This window comes from Mus caroli, unplaced genomic scaffold, assembly GCF_978045245.1.
Source record: "Mus caroli unplaced genomic scaffold, Mus_caroli_1 scaffold_17, whole genome shotgun sequence".
Classification (NCBI taxonomy): Eukaryota; Metazoa; Chordata; class Mammalia; order Rodentia; family Muridae; genus Mus; species Mus caroli.
The window spans coordinates 91,766,274-91,780,450 of NW_028227272.1; the positions used below are offsets into that span (position 1 = coordinate 91,766,274).

Below are 14,177 nucleotides of genomic sequence, written 5' to 3' on the forward strand. Positions count from 1 at the left end.
AGGGAAGGAGGGAGAGAGGGAGGGAGGGAGGGAGAGAGAGGGAGAGGGAGAGGGAGAGGGAGAGGGAGAGAGAGAGAGAGAGAGAGAGAGAGAGAGAGAGAACTGCAGAATTGTCAGGGAACACATCAGACCATGTGGCCATAGAAAGGACCCCAAAGGGCGTGTCCACACGTCTCTGTGTGGGGGAAGTATAATCAGGACTAGAAACATTCAGTCTTTCAAAACTCACATTAGAAGAAATAGATAGCCTGAAAGGTCTATACATCAGAGACTTCAAAGTTTTGTTTCCGTTTATTTTTGTGCAGGAGTCTGGATGCCTGCGTGAGCTTTTGTGCATCTCACACATGCAGTAGCCCATAGAAGCCAGAAGAAGGTGCCAGGTCCCTCGGAACTGGAGTTCTAGATGATTGTGAGCCACCATGTGTGCACCGGGAACTGAACCCAGGCCGTCTGCAAGAACAATAAGCCATCTTAACCGCGGCGTCATCTCTCCAGCCCCGACTTTAAGTAAATCATTGATGACCTTCCCAAACAGAATGTACTAGGTCCAGATGGGTTGGGTTCATTCTGGGTGAATTCTTCAAGCAGTTAAGGAGGAAAAATATATCAATTCTCTGTAATGTCTTTCAGAGGATGAAATTAGAAGGAATACTTCTCGATCCACACTAGGAGCCCAGCATCACCCTAAGAACAAACGAGGAGAAGGTACTTCAGTAAATGGAAGCGACAAAAGCCCATGAACACAGATCCAGACAGCCTCAGCAACAAGCTACTTGCAAGCTGAATCTAATGATGCATAAAAGGAAAAACATACCATGACCAAGTGGGATGGATGCCAGATAAGAACGGCAGTCCAACATCCAAAAATAAGTTCCTATAATCCAGATTAGTGGGCAGACTAATGAAAATTATATGTGATAATATCAAAAGATAAAGAAAGAGAACTGACAAAACAAAACAAAACAACAACAAAAAAAAAACCAAACACCATTCAGTATAAAAGTCTTCAGTAGGTAGCATACAGCTGAAATCAGGCAGTATTGTGGTATTTTTATAGAGTTAAAAAAAAAAAAACCTTAATGACGTGCACTTAAGGCTATTCCGTGCTGTTCTGTGATTTTATGGATTGATTTTCAATCGTGAAATGCCTCATTGTTTATATTTACGCCTTTTATTCTTTTGTCTGGAGAGCACATCTTGGCCTCTGAGCCATTTGCAATTATTAATAAAACTTTTGTAGACAACAAAAGGTATCCGCAAAGGACGAGTAGAGGGACACTTCCTGAACTAGGGCAGCGGTACTCAAACTTTTTGGTTCATTTCTCTTAACTGTCAAAAACTTGTTTTCTGTTCCTACCTAGAACAGGGACTACTGCTATTTAAACATGATTTTAAAATTCAGTTGATACAATAAGAGAAGTTAATTAAAAATATACACATTGGAAGGAAAGAAAAAGCTATCACTTATAGATGACATGCTCACCGCTAGAAAATCTTTAAGAATAGAATTGACAAAACCCTTTTTTTCCCCCCTTTTGGACAGTTTCTCTGTGTAACCCTGGCTGCCCTGGAACTTGCTTTGTAAACCAGACTGGCCTTGAACTCATGTAGATCCCCCTGCCTCTGCCTTCTGAGAGCTGGGACTAAAGGCTTGCACCACCACATTTGGCAAAACCAAGATTTAAAAAAATTACATAAAGATTTTAGACACAAATTATATGCAAAAGCCAATTGCTTCCTCATGTATCAGCAACGAGCAATTAGAATCTGAAATTAAAAAAAATGAACATTTAAATTAACACCCCCTAAAATGAAATACTTGGGTATAAGTCTTGTAAAATATGTGAAAGATCTCTGTGAGGGAAACTATAAAAGGCGAAAGATCCAAAGAATAAAGAAACGACACCCAGGGTTTGTGGCACGTTGCGGAGGCGTCGTCTCTTCTCCACTTCATCTTTGGAGTCAAGACGATGCCAATCCAAAGTCCAGCAGATTGCTTTGTGGATATGGGCTCTTTAACTAGTTTGTAAGAGAAACAAAAGACCCAGAATAAGCGAAATCAACCATTCACTGCTGAAGAAATAGTGAGAAAACAGAGGACTGACTGATGGCCTTGGCTGAGTCTCACTACTCGTCCTATCCACGACGAAGGAGTGGTATCGGCTACAGAGTAGGCGGACAGATGGAGAATCAGAGTCTGACTAGAGAGCGCAGACACAAGCCACATAACTGAGTGATCGGCCTGCGCGGGTCAGAGGCTGCCTCTGACAAAGGATAGAAGGCTGCTGTTTCAGCAAACAGCACTGGAACTCTTAGATGCAGTAAGAATGAGATAAAAACAATCCAAACACAAGCTTTACACCAGTCACAAAAACATCACCAAAGACCTGTGGAACAGGTGGAATATCAAAGCTCCCAGGACACAGGAGAAAGTCTGGGTGAATCTGGGGATAATGATGGCCCCTTAGATACAGCTCCAAAGGCAAGGTCTGTGAGGGATGATTGGCAGGCTGGATTTCATTGAAATAAGAAATTCCTTCAGAGCAAAGAGGAACAGCCAGCAAAGAGGAAACATTTGCAAAAGATGCCGCTAATGAAGAACAGGTATCCAAAATATACAAAGAGCCTTTTCAGTTCAAGAACAAGAAGATGAACAACCCACCTACAGCAGAATGGACGAAAGATCGGAGCAGAGACGCTTCAACATGACAATCTACGGACAGACAGGAAGTATCAGAGAAGGTGCTTAATCCCGTAGTGAACCGCACGGCACATAGCTGTAACATACCATGCCACCCCTCTTAGAAGGGCACAAATCTGAAACAGTGACACCACCAGACACCAGGGGGGAGCAAACGGAGCTCTCACCCATTCCTGAAGAATGAGAAAACCAAAACAGTACAGCCACCCTGGAAGATCGTTAATCAGTTTACAAGGGAGATATCTCATCAGATAATTTAGCTATCATGATTCCTGGTATTTGCCCAATGAGCCGAAAGCTTATTTCCATATAAGAACCACCCACAGGTGCCATTCAGTAAGTAAACAGTTAATAAGCTCTGGCACGTCCAGAAAGTGGAACATTGGTTGGTGCTGGGAATGAAGAGCTATGGAAGCCACAGGGAGACACTGGAGGAACTGTAAATGCTGACTACCGAGGGAAAGAATACAAATTCATAAGGCTTTTCCCTGGGTGAGCCTGGCCACATTCTATTCAGTAAGAGGGAAAGGTGTACAGACTGAGAAAAAAAACAATGGCTGGTAGGACGGGAAAGTTGGTTACACATCTGGTCAGACACATTCAGTGTTCATGGTGAAGGATGAGCCCTGACGTCACCAAGTGTGGGTGATGATGGTGTATTGGGGTAAAGTCATGAATAGCAACAAACATGCAGTGGTGTGTCTTGTCCGTCATGGGGGAGGCAGGCAGGGGAAGGGGCATGTGCTTCCTGCTTAACTTTTCTGTGAACTGAAAGTGTCTCTAATCACTTCAGAAAGAAGCGGCTTTGAGAGAGAGTCAGTGATGTACCTACGACCACATAGTTCATCTGGGGGCAGACCCAGGCTCCCATCTCCAATAGGAAACATTGTGTACGGGGTGGATGGGGGTGGGGGTGGTCATTGATGCCACTGTGATAATAGAGGAGAGTGCTCCTCACTCATGCTTAGTCCTCCAGAAACCTTTTCTTAGACTTTACTTCTATTATTTGAAGTGTGTGTGTGTGTGTGTGTGTATGTGTGTGTGTGTGAACATAAGTACAGTTGCCTGCAGAGATCTGAACTGTCACATTCCCTGGGAGCTGGAGTTACAGGTGCTTGTGAGATGCCTGACTTGGGTGTCTGGAATTGAACTTAGCACGTCTGCAAGTAAGAGCGGTAAGTGCTCTTAGCTGCCGAGCTCTCTCTCCAGCCCCCAACTTTGTGGATTTGATCATAGCCATTTGGGAGGTATAAGAATGCGGTCTGTGTTTATGTGTTTATGCACTTGCGTTTATGAGTGGCTATTTTATATTTTCCAGTGTTTGTTACGAAGGTCTGGGAACACCCCACCACGCTGTGTAACATTCAGGGGGTTCTCCATCTCTTTAGAACAGCGGTGAGTAGAGGGAGAGTTGTAAATCGGAGGGAGTGTGCGGTAAAAAGCCAGAAGTCTTGATGCCTGCTAGAAATCAGATGGGAGCAAGTCCTACAGTGTGATGTTTGGGTTGTGGAAAATTCTAATTTCTCCTCCAATGTCCCTGAAGATACAGCAAGCACAGGAGGTGAGATCTGGGGCTGAGACAGGCAGCCTGGGCACAAGTCTGAGATCTGAATACAAACGTCTCTCTGTGCAAGCAGATCCTCACCCCACACCTCCTTCATCTTAAGCACTGCTGGCTCCCGGCCTTCTGCCTTTGGCCTGAGATTGCTGTGGAGCTGATTTTCTTTCTGCCTGCTCTCGGGGCCAGGCTGACGTGCACGCTGAACACTTCAGTGCTCAAGTCAACTTTGCTGTGTCAATCTGCCGGAGCCTATTCCCAGGTTCGAAGCCAGATGGGAATGGCAAGTTCAAGAAGAAATATAATTCTGAGAGCTCTGAATGCTGGATGAAAATGAGAGTCTTTAACTTAAAATAAGATTTTCAACAAATAACTGTTTTGTTTTGTTTTGTTTGTTTGTGTTAGATGAGGACTCAAGTAGCTCAGGCTGGCCTTGAACTCCCTATGGAGTTAAAGATGACCTTGAATTCCTCCAACCTTCCTCCACCTACCTCCTAAGTTCTGGGATCACAGGCATGTGCTACTATACCCAACAATTATGAATAAAATGTTTTTTTATTGCTTGTAATTGAACCATTATTTGGTTTTGGCCAGTCCTAATTTGGCAGTGTTTACTTATTGATTATGGAAATGGAAACTCTTTGAACATCTGTTATATTGGATACTGTGACTATAGTTTCTGCAGTTTGAAAAATACGTGTGTGTGTGTGTGTGTGTGTGTGTGTGTGGTCCATGCTCACAGATGGAGGGTTGCCATGGTAACAGCTGACAACACCTCCTGTGTAGCAGGCATCTCAAAATGCTGAGTGCTTCCCTAGAGCACAGTTTGTACAGACTGTGGGCAGAGGAAAGACCACTTTGACAATACAGGCACGTGTTTGGGTCATTTCAGAACCTGTGCATGCGAGTTTACTGTTGCCTCTGATTTTAGAGGAGGTGTTTGGGGCTGAATAAAGATATGCAGGACTTTCCTAGGAATGCTGTGTAGATAATCATAGGTTGCAAAGGATGGGAAGACAGGCAAGTCCACCTGTCCCTTCAGCAGGAGACCTCCCTTGACCCTGCTCTGGTCATGTGCTAGGTTGGGGTCAGAGAGGTTCAGTAGTAAGCTAAGGGGTCTCATGGCAGGAGCCAGATATTCTAAGGGTCTGATCTCAGGGGTCAGACCTCAGTCAAGCAGGCAGCACAGGGTTAGTGATATGAGGCTCTCAGGTAACAGGCTGCATGTGTGGCCACTGCTCAAGGATGAGGCTTAACAACTGTCCCCCTGTGGCAGCTCTTGTAGGGAAAAGTGTATTGATCTAGGTGAGAATCTTATTGGTTGTAAGGTGGGTTCCAACAGACCAGCTCTGAGACTTGTTTAGACAGAGGGGGGAAGGTTCAACCACCCAGAAAGCTGACTGTGTTATCCTAAATGATGGCTTCCTGACCTCACACTATTGTGAGACCCCAAAGTAATGCTTCCTCAGGCAGGAAGAGTTTGATATCTAATGAGAAAAGAGTCACAAAAGCCACTGAAACAGTCCTTATGGTGAGCCAGAACGTCTGCCTTACACTTATGTCATTCTAGCTTTAGGATTTTATTGCATTTACCTATGGCTGATACCTAACCGACTTTAAAAGTCCAAATTCATTCCCGACCCAGAATGCTCTGTGAGAATGCCTCCCAGATTCAGCTATTAAAAACAAGGGCATCATGAAATCTGCAGGCAAATGGATTGAACTAGAAAAGATCACCCTGAGTGACGTAACCCAGGCCCAAAAGGACATGCATGGTACATACTCACTTATAATTTTAGTGGATATTAGCCACAAAGCACAGGATACCCATGATACACTCCACAGGCCCAAAGATGCTAAATAGCAAGGAAGGCCCAAGGGAAGATGCTTGGATCTTTCTCAGAAGGGGAAACAAAATAGTCATGGGAGGTGGGTGGAGGGAGGGAACCTGGTGGCAGAGGGGGTGGGGAGGGGAACCAGGGTGAGGGTGGGACGGGATCAGGTGTAGAGCGAGCCAGGGAGAGAGAGGGAGGGCTGGGAGAGCAGGGGTGGGTGGGGAACATCTCTAGGACAATAAATAAATAAATAAATAAATAAATAAATAAGCAAAAGAAAAATGCCTCCTAGGTATTCTTAGAAGTTCACAGACCTCAGAAGACACATCTGTGGGTGTTATTGTCTGGATGTGCAAGAAGCAGACCCCATGTGGGAATTGTGAGAGGCCTCAGAAGTGGGCATGGTGAGCCTTGTGCACTGGCCAAACTGGGCAGGGGAGAGGGTTGCTCAGGTCACTCTCACAGTCAGAGGGACTGAGAGAGGATGCCAGGGTGCATCTGAGGGCAGTGTTCTTCCTTCTCTGCAGACGCTGACTAAAGAACCTAGAGGTTCCCGTGGAACACAGCTGGCTGGAATCTGAGGCTCTAGCTCCAGGTGACCTGCTTTTTGTATTTACGACTGTAAATCTAACACTGGAATGCTCTGAAGGGCCTCCGGCCTCAACTTGGGTCTCATCTTAGACTCCTGGGACTTCTTGTGGGCCTCTTGCGCCTTTGGATGAACACACTATGAGCGTTGTTTAAAATTTAGAAGCCCTGATGACTGTCACGTTAGGTTCACTAGTGCTTGTTGGTAGCAGATATTTACATTGCCTGAGAAAAACAGCCCTTCGTATAGATTGGCTATGTTGGTATCACAGTTTTAGTGGTGGGTGTTAGTGCAGTGGGCACTGAGTTCTGATCTTGTGATGGTCGGTTACATGAAGGAACCTGTCTATCTCTGGAAGTGAGACCTCTTGACTCTGTGGTCATTGCTGTCTGCCAACCACACACACACACACACACACACACACATCAGGATCCAAGCCTAGGGGCAGAGTGTCCAAATGAACATTATGGAATTTTGAGAATGACACAACCCTCTGCTCTCCATCAGCAGGAGCACACCCATGACCCCATCTTGTACATTAACACATTACCTCCCTTTCCCTTGGGCTGCCCCCCATGAATAGCTGGGTGTGTGAAGCTTTCTTGTGCTAAGGCATGAGGCCAAGTAGAAGTTTGGCTCCTTTTACATTTACTTAAGTTTCATGGTGTTGGACTTGGAGGCTCTGTAACCTGGCCTTTCTTCTAAGTGGCTGAGGAGCTGTAAGAGTTCTGCAAGCTTTCTGTGATGAATGGCATCGCTTACTAAGAGATGTGGGACACTTCTCTGTCAACAGCACAACGTACAATAATTTGTCACAAAATATTTTCATTTCCATCTAATTTCCTGGAAAACATGCATAAGAGAACTTGATATGTTTGCTCTCTCTCTCTCTCTCAAATATAATTGATAAGATAAAGAGCCAAATTTAGCTGACTGCGATGAGAAATGCTTCCTTAGACCAAAAGTAAATCAAGTTTGTGACTCTAAACAATGCCATTTAATATTGCCGTATCTAAAACTCCTATCATTGGGATCGATCTGTTTTGCAGTCAACAATGATATAGGGACCTTGTTCTGTTTTCCCCAGGCTTGCAAAGGCCTCTTAGGTTCCCAGGGAAGGACAACCGTCTGCATGCTGAGGGGCCAGAGAGAGCCAGGGCCAACGTAAAGAAACAACAGCTGTGGTTCCTAGATCCTTTGCACCACAGACCAACCCTGAGGTCCAGACTACAGGAAGCAACATGAGGACGTGATTCGCCTCAGCGGCCTGTTTCTTCTCCACACTGCCAACCTCACTTGAGCAAATGCCAGCAGGATGAACAGTCTGTGAAACTGAAAGCCCACGGGCACAGAGAAGCCATATTCAGTTGATGGGCCAGGAACTTTCACATCTTTATTGCTCATTAATGAGTGGTTTTATTCTAGTGATTTTCTAGGTGGACACTGAATCCCAGAAGGCTGTAGGAAAGGAAAGCCTTTTTTTTTTTTTTTTTTTTTTTTTTTTCTGAGAGCCCTGAATGTATGACCTACTCTCAACAACCGTCACGTGCTCTGCTGTAACAGAACTATTAGTGACTCCAGGAGATCTGGGGTGGGGAGAGAGGCCATCCTCTGACGTTCCCAGACGCCTGTGAGACGAGTTTAATTCTTAACAGTGTTGACACACACACAATGGTTAGCATTGGTAAGAGTATTGATATTGCCGGCCGTACAACCTCTCTTGCAGTCACTCAGGTCTCCCAGAACAGAGTCTGAGCAGCCGCAGGCAATGCATGCAGATTAGGTGTGTTGTGTTCCAATGAAACCATTTATGGGCCAAAGTTTGAATTATCATTTTCTCTTGAGGGTCTCATGTAGCTCAGGCTAATCCCAAACTCTCCACATGGCTGAGAATGACCTTGAACTCACCTTCCTGCCTCCACTTCCAAACTACTATAATGGGCTAACATGTTTTGTTTATGCAGCAATAGGGACCAAACCCAGGGCTTTCTGTAAACTAGGGCAAGTCCTCAACTAACCAAGTTCCATCCCTGGTCCCCTGAGATCTGACTTCATGTCCCCCAAGTATTCCTGGATTGTTTTCCTCCCAACCATTTGTAAACATAGAGATCAGCATCAGCTTGAAAGAGCGTAAGGAAGGCTGCCTTAGCAGATCGGAGAGCTAAACATTTTCAAACTAAAAACCACCCCATGCGCACACCCTTGTGACCTGGGTTTGAGACCAGGGACTGTTATTTCCTGGCCTGGACCTTTGCCAAAGTTAGTTTGCCCAAATTATAAAGATGCTGACAGTACCTAACCTCTTGTGGTGGGTAAGAGTTCCAAGGGATAATTTGTGGGAGTGATCAGCATTTACAATGTCAGGTAAAACACTGTTTTGTTGCTGGGTATTCACAGTCAAAACTGTACATATTGTCTGCATCCCTTATTAACTTTCCGGCAGTCTTCACATCTACATGACATCTCGAATCCTAAGTCCCCTCTGAGATGCAGAGGGTATCCAGCCTGGGAAGAGGGAGGCTTTACTCGATTCTGAAGTAAAGTGAAAGGTAATGTTTTCTTAAATACAGTTTGGACAGAAAGTCTAACTCAAGATAGTTAGCTCTTTAGCTGAGTTGTAATATCAATCAATTATGCAAAATTTGCTCATCTTTTTCAATTTTACAACTAGCCACTGAAATGAAGCTGTAGAAATGAGTGCATTGTAGTGACGCTGGTCACATGTATAGGTCATTTCTTCTGCAGCTGCCATCTCGGCTTTGTCATTTAGAGCATGTCTGAAAGTCAGGGAAAGAAACGACAAGGTGACCCTTGCTCAGTTGCATTGGTAGCGAGTGTTTAGGCTTTCAGGGTTTCTCTCAGCTAGAGATCTGGTGCTTCGCACCCTGCTCACGAGATCTTCCAGGGCATCTGAGCACTCCCTCTCGCACAGTTGGACAAACAGTCTCCAGACACTCCAAGACACCAGAAATTCAACCAGAAAAGCAACAGGTGGGGGAAGAAAGCTAGAAATGTGAACATCTGAGCTTTAAAAATGTAGTCATAATTAAATTATAAATTAGAGTATAAAGAAAAAAAAAAAACAGGCATGTCAGAGTCCTATTTTGGTTAAACCTGGAAGAGAAAGACTGTGCTTAAGACATAGGTTGCTATCTTGATACAGTAGCCGGGTTTCTATTAGGGAACTCAGGTACGAAATTAACTCAGTGGGTGTGGAAGGAAAGAGAGAACCAAAGAGAGGGGCAGACAGGGTGGGAGTGCAGGGAGAGAGGGTTCTACCTCATGAAGTCACAACCACACCCAACATGAAGGACCTGAAAGGGATGAGCCAGTAACAATGTAACCTGGCACTTCTAATGTGTCAACACAGGCATGCCGAGTGCCCAGGGGACTGCTGCAAACAATCAGCTGTATCGATAACATACGGTCTCCTATAGGAGAGCTAATGGAGGAAGTGAGGTCAGCAGAGCAAGGATCTCTTCCTCCCTATCCTTCCAGACACACCTCCTCTTTCTTCAAGGAGCTAGTGTGACTGTAGACTGGGGTCAGCGGTAGTGACTGTTACCCTTGAGCTCAAGGTACTTATCTGGCCTGTGAGTTTCACTGTGCTTTATGGGGGTGGGGGGGCGATGATTCAGAGATAACAACCCAGCAGTCCAAACATCAAAGAGGGAGAGGGAGACTGAGGGGGAGGGGGAGGGGGAAGAGAAGGGGGAAGGGTGTGTGTGTGTTAGAGAGAGAGAGAGAGAGAGAGAGAGAGAGAGAGAGAGAGAGAGAGCTCACTCTTCAATGGTTATGGGTCTTGGTGCATTGATAGGCTTATACATTTTTATAGGATTTAATCTACTGGTACAGATACTGTGGGGATAGTGACAGGGATTGTGGACTGGAAAGGGGAGGCATTAGGGTCCCTTTTGTTGAATTAGCTTAATGAAAAACCCATTGACCACTTGCTGCTTAGAAAATTCAGTCACAATGACTTTTCAAATTTTTACAGTTGACACAAAATACACTGTTAAACCTTTTCCCCAGTAACTGTAGAAAAATAGACACGTTTGATAAGGACATTCTAATAAAAGGTCCCTTAGGAAGGCCTTCTTTAAAGATTCCGAGCTCATGTTACAAACAGGATTGAGTTCCACTTGTGTCACCCACCACAGTGACATCAAGAAGAAGAGAGTCAGGGAGGGACCATCAGAGTGCCCTGCTGAGGGAGGTCACAAGTGACACAGGTGTTGCCCAGGCCTATTGTTCCGTTGTGCAAGAAGCCACCGACTTCAAAGCTGCTCTTTCAACCCATCAATGGGGGCTCCTTTGTCCTTCAGACCTCAATAATAGATTTTTTAAAAAAGGCTCAATGAGTCTTCAGGAGATAAGTCAGCAGATCATTTGCAGGCTTTCTCCATCTTTCTTTGTACTGCACAGGCCCTGCCTTGGGCTGCTGCAGATTGGTGCCCCAAAGCAGGGCGTTCTTCATAAGGCTAAAACAAGGTCAGGTCATGGGACCTCCCACAGCCTCTGGGGAACTGTGTCAGGATCCCGCCTCTACCACCTCCTGCTTAGAGTGCGCAGGGTGAATGCATGGTTCCATCCATAAGTAGCCAATGCCAAAAGGAAATGCTGGCAGGCAAGGGAGGGCCACAGCCAGTAGCTTTGTTTTCTGGAGTCAACACTAAGAAATGGTTGTTTGGGTGGCAAGATTTCTGCAGAGGGAGAGGAACAACCCAGATGTTGGATGGAGGAGCTTCCTAGGGCACCTCTCTTATAAGCAAGGTCCCGAGACGACAGCAAAGCCCTGTGCTGCCTGGTGAGGGGAGGCAAGGGGGACGGGGAACTGCTAGTTTGATCCCTTTGACCTCAACAGCACGGAGTCTCAAACAGCACATCTGAAGGAGCTGAGATGAATTTAGATCTACTCGATGCGTATTTATGGTGGGCAATGGTGTTTAAGAACAGTTTATGAATGCAAAAGCAACAGGAAAGATGGGCTACAGTGAGAAATCTCCACCTGCCCCTGAGGTCTCACTTAAGACTCTCTTCCCAGTCTTCTTTCTCACGTCTTTTTGAATTTAGACTATTACACATGTTGCCTGCCTTCCTTTGTTCCTTCCTTCTTTCTTTCTTTGAGGATTAAAATGAGATAGAGCTGTTTGACTGTTGTTGATGTTTGTGTTCTTGATTGAGAGACACGGGTTAGATTTTCAATTAGTGGCCTACTCTCACACCCCGGAGAGATTTCTCTGTTGCCACAAAGACTGTTCTCTACTCTTTGTATACCAAATTCTGGCCGTTTCACAATAACGATAGCAAGAATGATGGTAGAAGATAAAAAAATCCCAATGTAAGAAAAGGTAAGGGCGGGGCCCAGAGACAGGGCGGGGTCCAGGGAGAGGGTGGAACCCAGATATAGTGTGTGGCCTAGGGACGGGGTGGGGTCCAGGGGCAGGGCAGAGCTAAGAGATAGGGTGGGGCCCAGGAAGAGGGCGGAGCCCAGAGTTGGGGGCGGGGCTTAGGGATGGGGCGGGGTTCAAGGGCAGGGCAGAGCCAAGAGAGAGGAGGAGCCAAGAGACACAGGGCGGGACCCAGGGACTGGCGGGGCCCAGGAGCAGGCTTGCTAGATGAAGTGAGAGGGCAGGAAGCTGGCAATGCAGTACTGTCATTTCACCCACAGGGAATTCCTGAATGCCATGGCCTTACCCACAAGTCTTCTGTCGACTAGACAGCTCCATGAACATTCTGCAGTCTCTCATGACTACATAAAAAAGCGATCAATGCTTTCACAGAAAGGTTTCTTAAACTGCTCTATTTCACCGGAAATGTCATGTGGGGCTGTGCTAGAGTCCTGTTCCTGGTGGAGCCTCTCAAGGGTGCTCAGAGAGTCCCACATTATCTATAAACAATGACACCCGTTTCGTAAATGTGTCATGGTTTATCAGCATTTTGGATGGTGGATATCTTTTTACACCTCCAGACTGTCCCCAGACCTATGGCTTATTAGATTCAACTTAAGGATGACAAAGGGAACAGAGAGGTGCCCTAAAAACGGTCAGTCTGGGGGACCTGGAACAAAGGCCATGCATTTAGAGGGCCAGCAGTCAAGGGGGATCAAAGTAATCAGAAGACTCAGATATCAAAACAGAAATGCCTACTGTACATTGGGAGTCTTTTTTCTTCTTATTTCTAAGGTTATAAATCTAAAGCTACATGAATGATATGTCTATGTACATTAATTGTTAGGATTTCTGCTCCATAGTAATTTTGTGCATGCTGGGTTTGTCTCTACTTGCCGAGAGAAAATAATTCCATAGGGCAGATCTATGTACAGTGGTCTATCCTTGGCACATCTGGGTCCTGTACTGTCAGTGTCTGTGTGGTCAAGTACCTGCCCTGTGCTAGGTAAGATGGACTGGGCTCTGTAAAACCGAGGGGCTTCTCTGCATGACCCGAGGGCATGGTAAACAGGTCATGTTCTTTGTGACACTGGGTAAAACTCTGACAGCTCTTTTGAATGTTTCGTATTGGATAATAAAGAGGATTAAGTAGCTAAGTCTCTTCTGTGAGTGGAGACTAGGCTTGGGCACAATGAAGGTACCTTGTACCATCTCTGTCTGCTTGTCCCATCTGAACATCTGAGAGGGGCAGGTAGGTATTTTACACCTTGAAGGTTTGTGTTCTGGAAATGCCAAAATTAAATACAAATGAATCAAGATCAAAGTAAGAGAGACAGAAAAGAAGGAAATGGGAGACAAGGAGGAGTCATGTCTGAGAGGGGAGGCTGACCCAGCTGGGTCTACAAGGAGGGGTCATGTCTGAGGGAAGAGGCTGACCCAGCTGAGCCTACAAGGAGGGGTCATGTCTGATGGGGGAGGCTGACCCAGCTGGGCCTATACTTTGGATTCATTCTCTAGGTTTGCCACGTCACCATTCCTCTCCGTCAGTTCTTCCGGGTTCTTCTCTTCCTCTTCTGTCTCCAATTCTGCATGTTGGTTCAGTTTGCTGGACACAGACCAACTCAGGGGCAGCTCTGCCCGGTTAGCCAGCTCCGCTAGCTCTTTGGCACTAAGGGATGGGGTGCTGGTCTCATAGGTCTCATGAAAGCTGTTGTAGTCAACTTCGTAGAACCCGTCTTCCAGCGTTAGGACAGGTGTGAACCGGTAACCCCACAAGATCTCACTGGTGATGTAGGAGCTTCGGGCTTGGCACGTCATTCCTGTGGAGAGGAGAAAACTGGCTTTAGAATGCATGTTTGGGCTTCCCAAGGCCAAGGAGACTGGGGATCCAAGAAGAGGTTGTGTTATGGGCAGATAGTTATGTTGTACTGTGACCAGCACTGGAGAGTGACAGCTATAGAGCCGTCTTTCACATTGCAGATGTATACCACAAAGTTCCAAGACTTTCTGAAACTGGCCAACTAAGTTCAATCCTCTAAACCCCATATAAAGATGGGAGATTGCTGACCCCATAAAGGTAAATTTTGACTGTCTCACACACATG

The 14,177-nt window shown here is 45.8% G+C and overlaps 1 protein-coding gene across 4 annotated transcripts in view; it reads right to left on the reverse strand.

Annotated features, from left to right (window-relative positions):
• Positions 1–216: 216 nt before the first annotated feature.
• Kcnj6 (potassium inwardly rectifying channel subfamily J member 6) overlaps positions 217–14,177 on the reverse strand; it is a 250,871-nt gene continuing 236,910 nt past the window's right edge. For 2 of the 4 annotated variants that reach the window (XM_021185319.2, XM_021185323.3), the window contains one exon: positions 12,194–13,893. In XM_021185319.2, coding sequence (XP_021040978.1) covers positions 13,568–13,893 — 326 coding nt within the window. In that variant the 3' untranslated portion in view covers positions 12,194–13,567. Of the gene's footprint in view, positions 685–12,193; positions 13,894–14,177 lie in introns of those variants that run through there. The other 2 variants (XM_029470725.2, XM_021185320.3) reach the window with 2 other exon arrangements.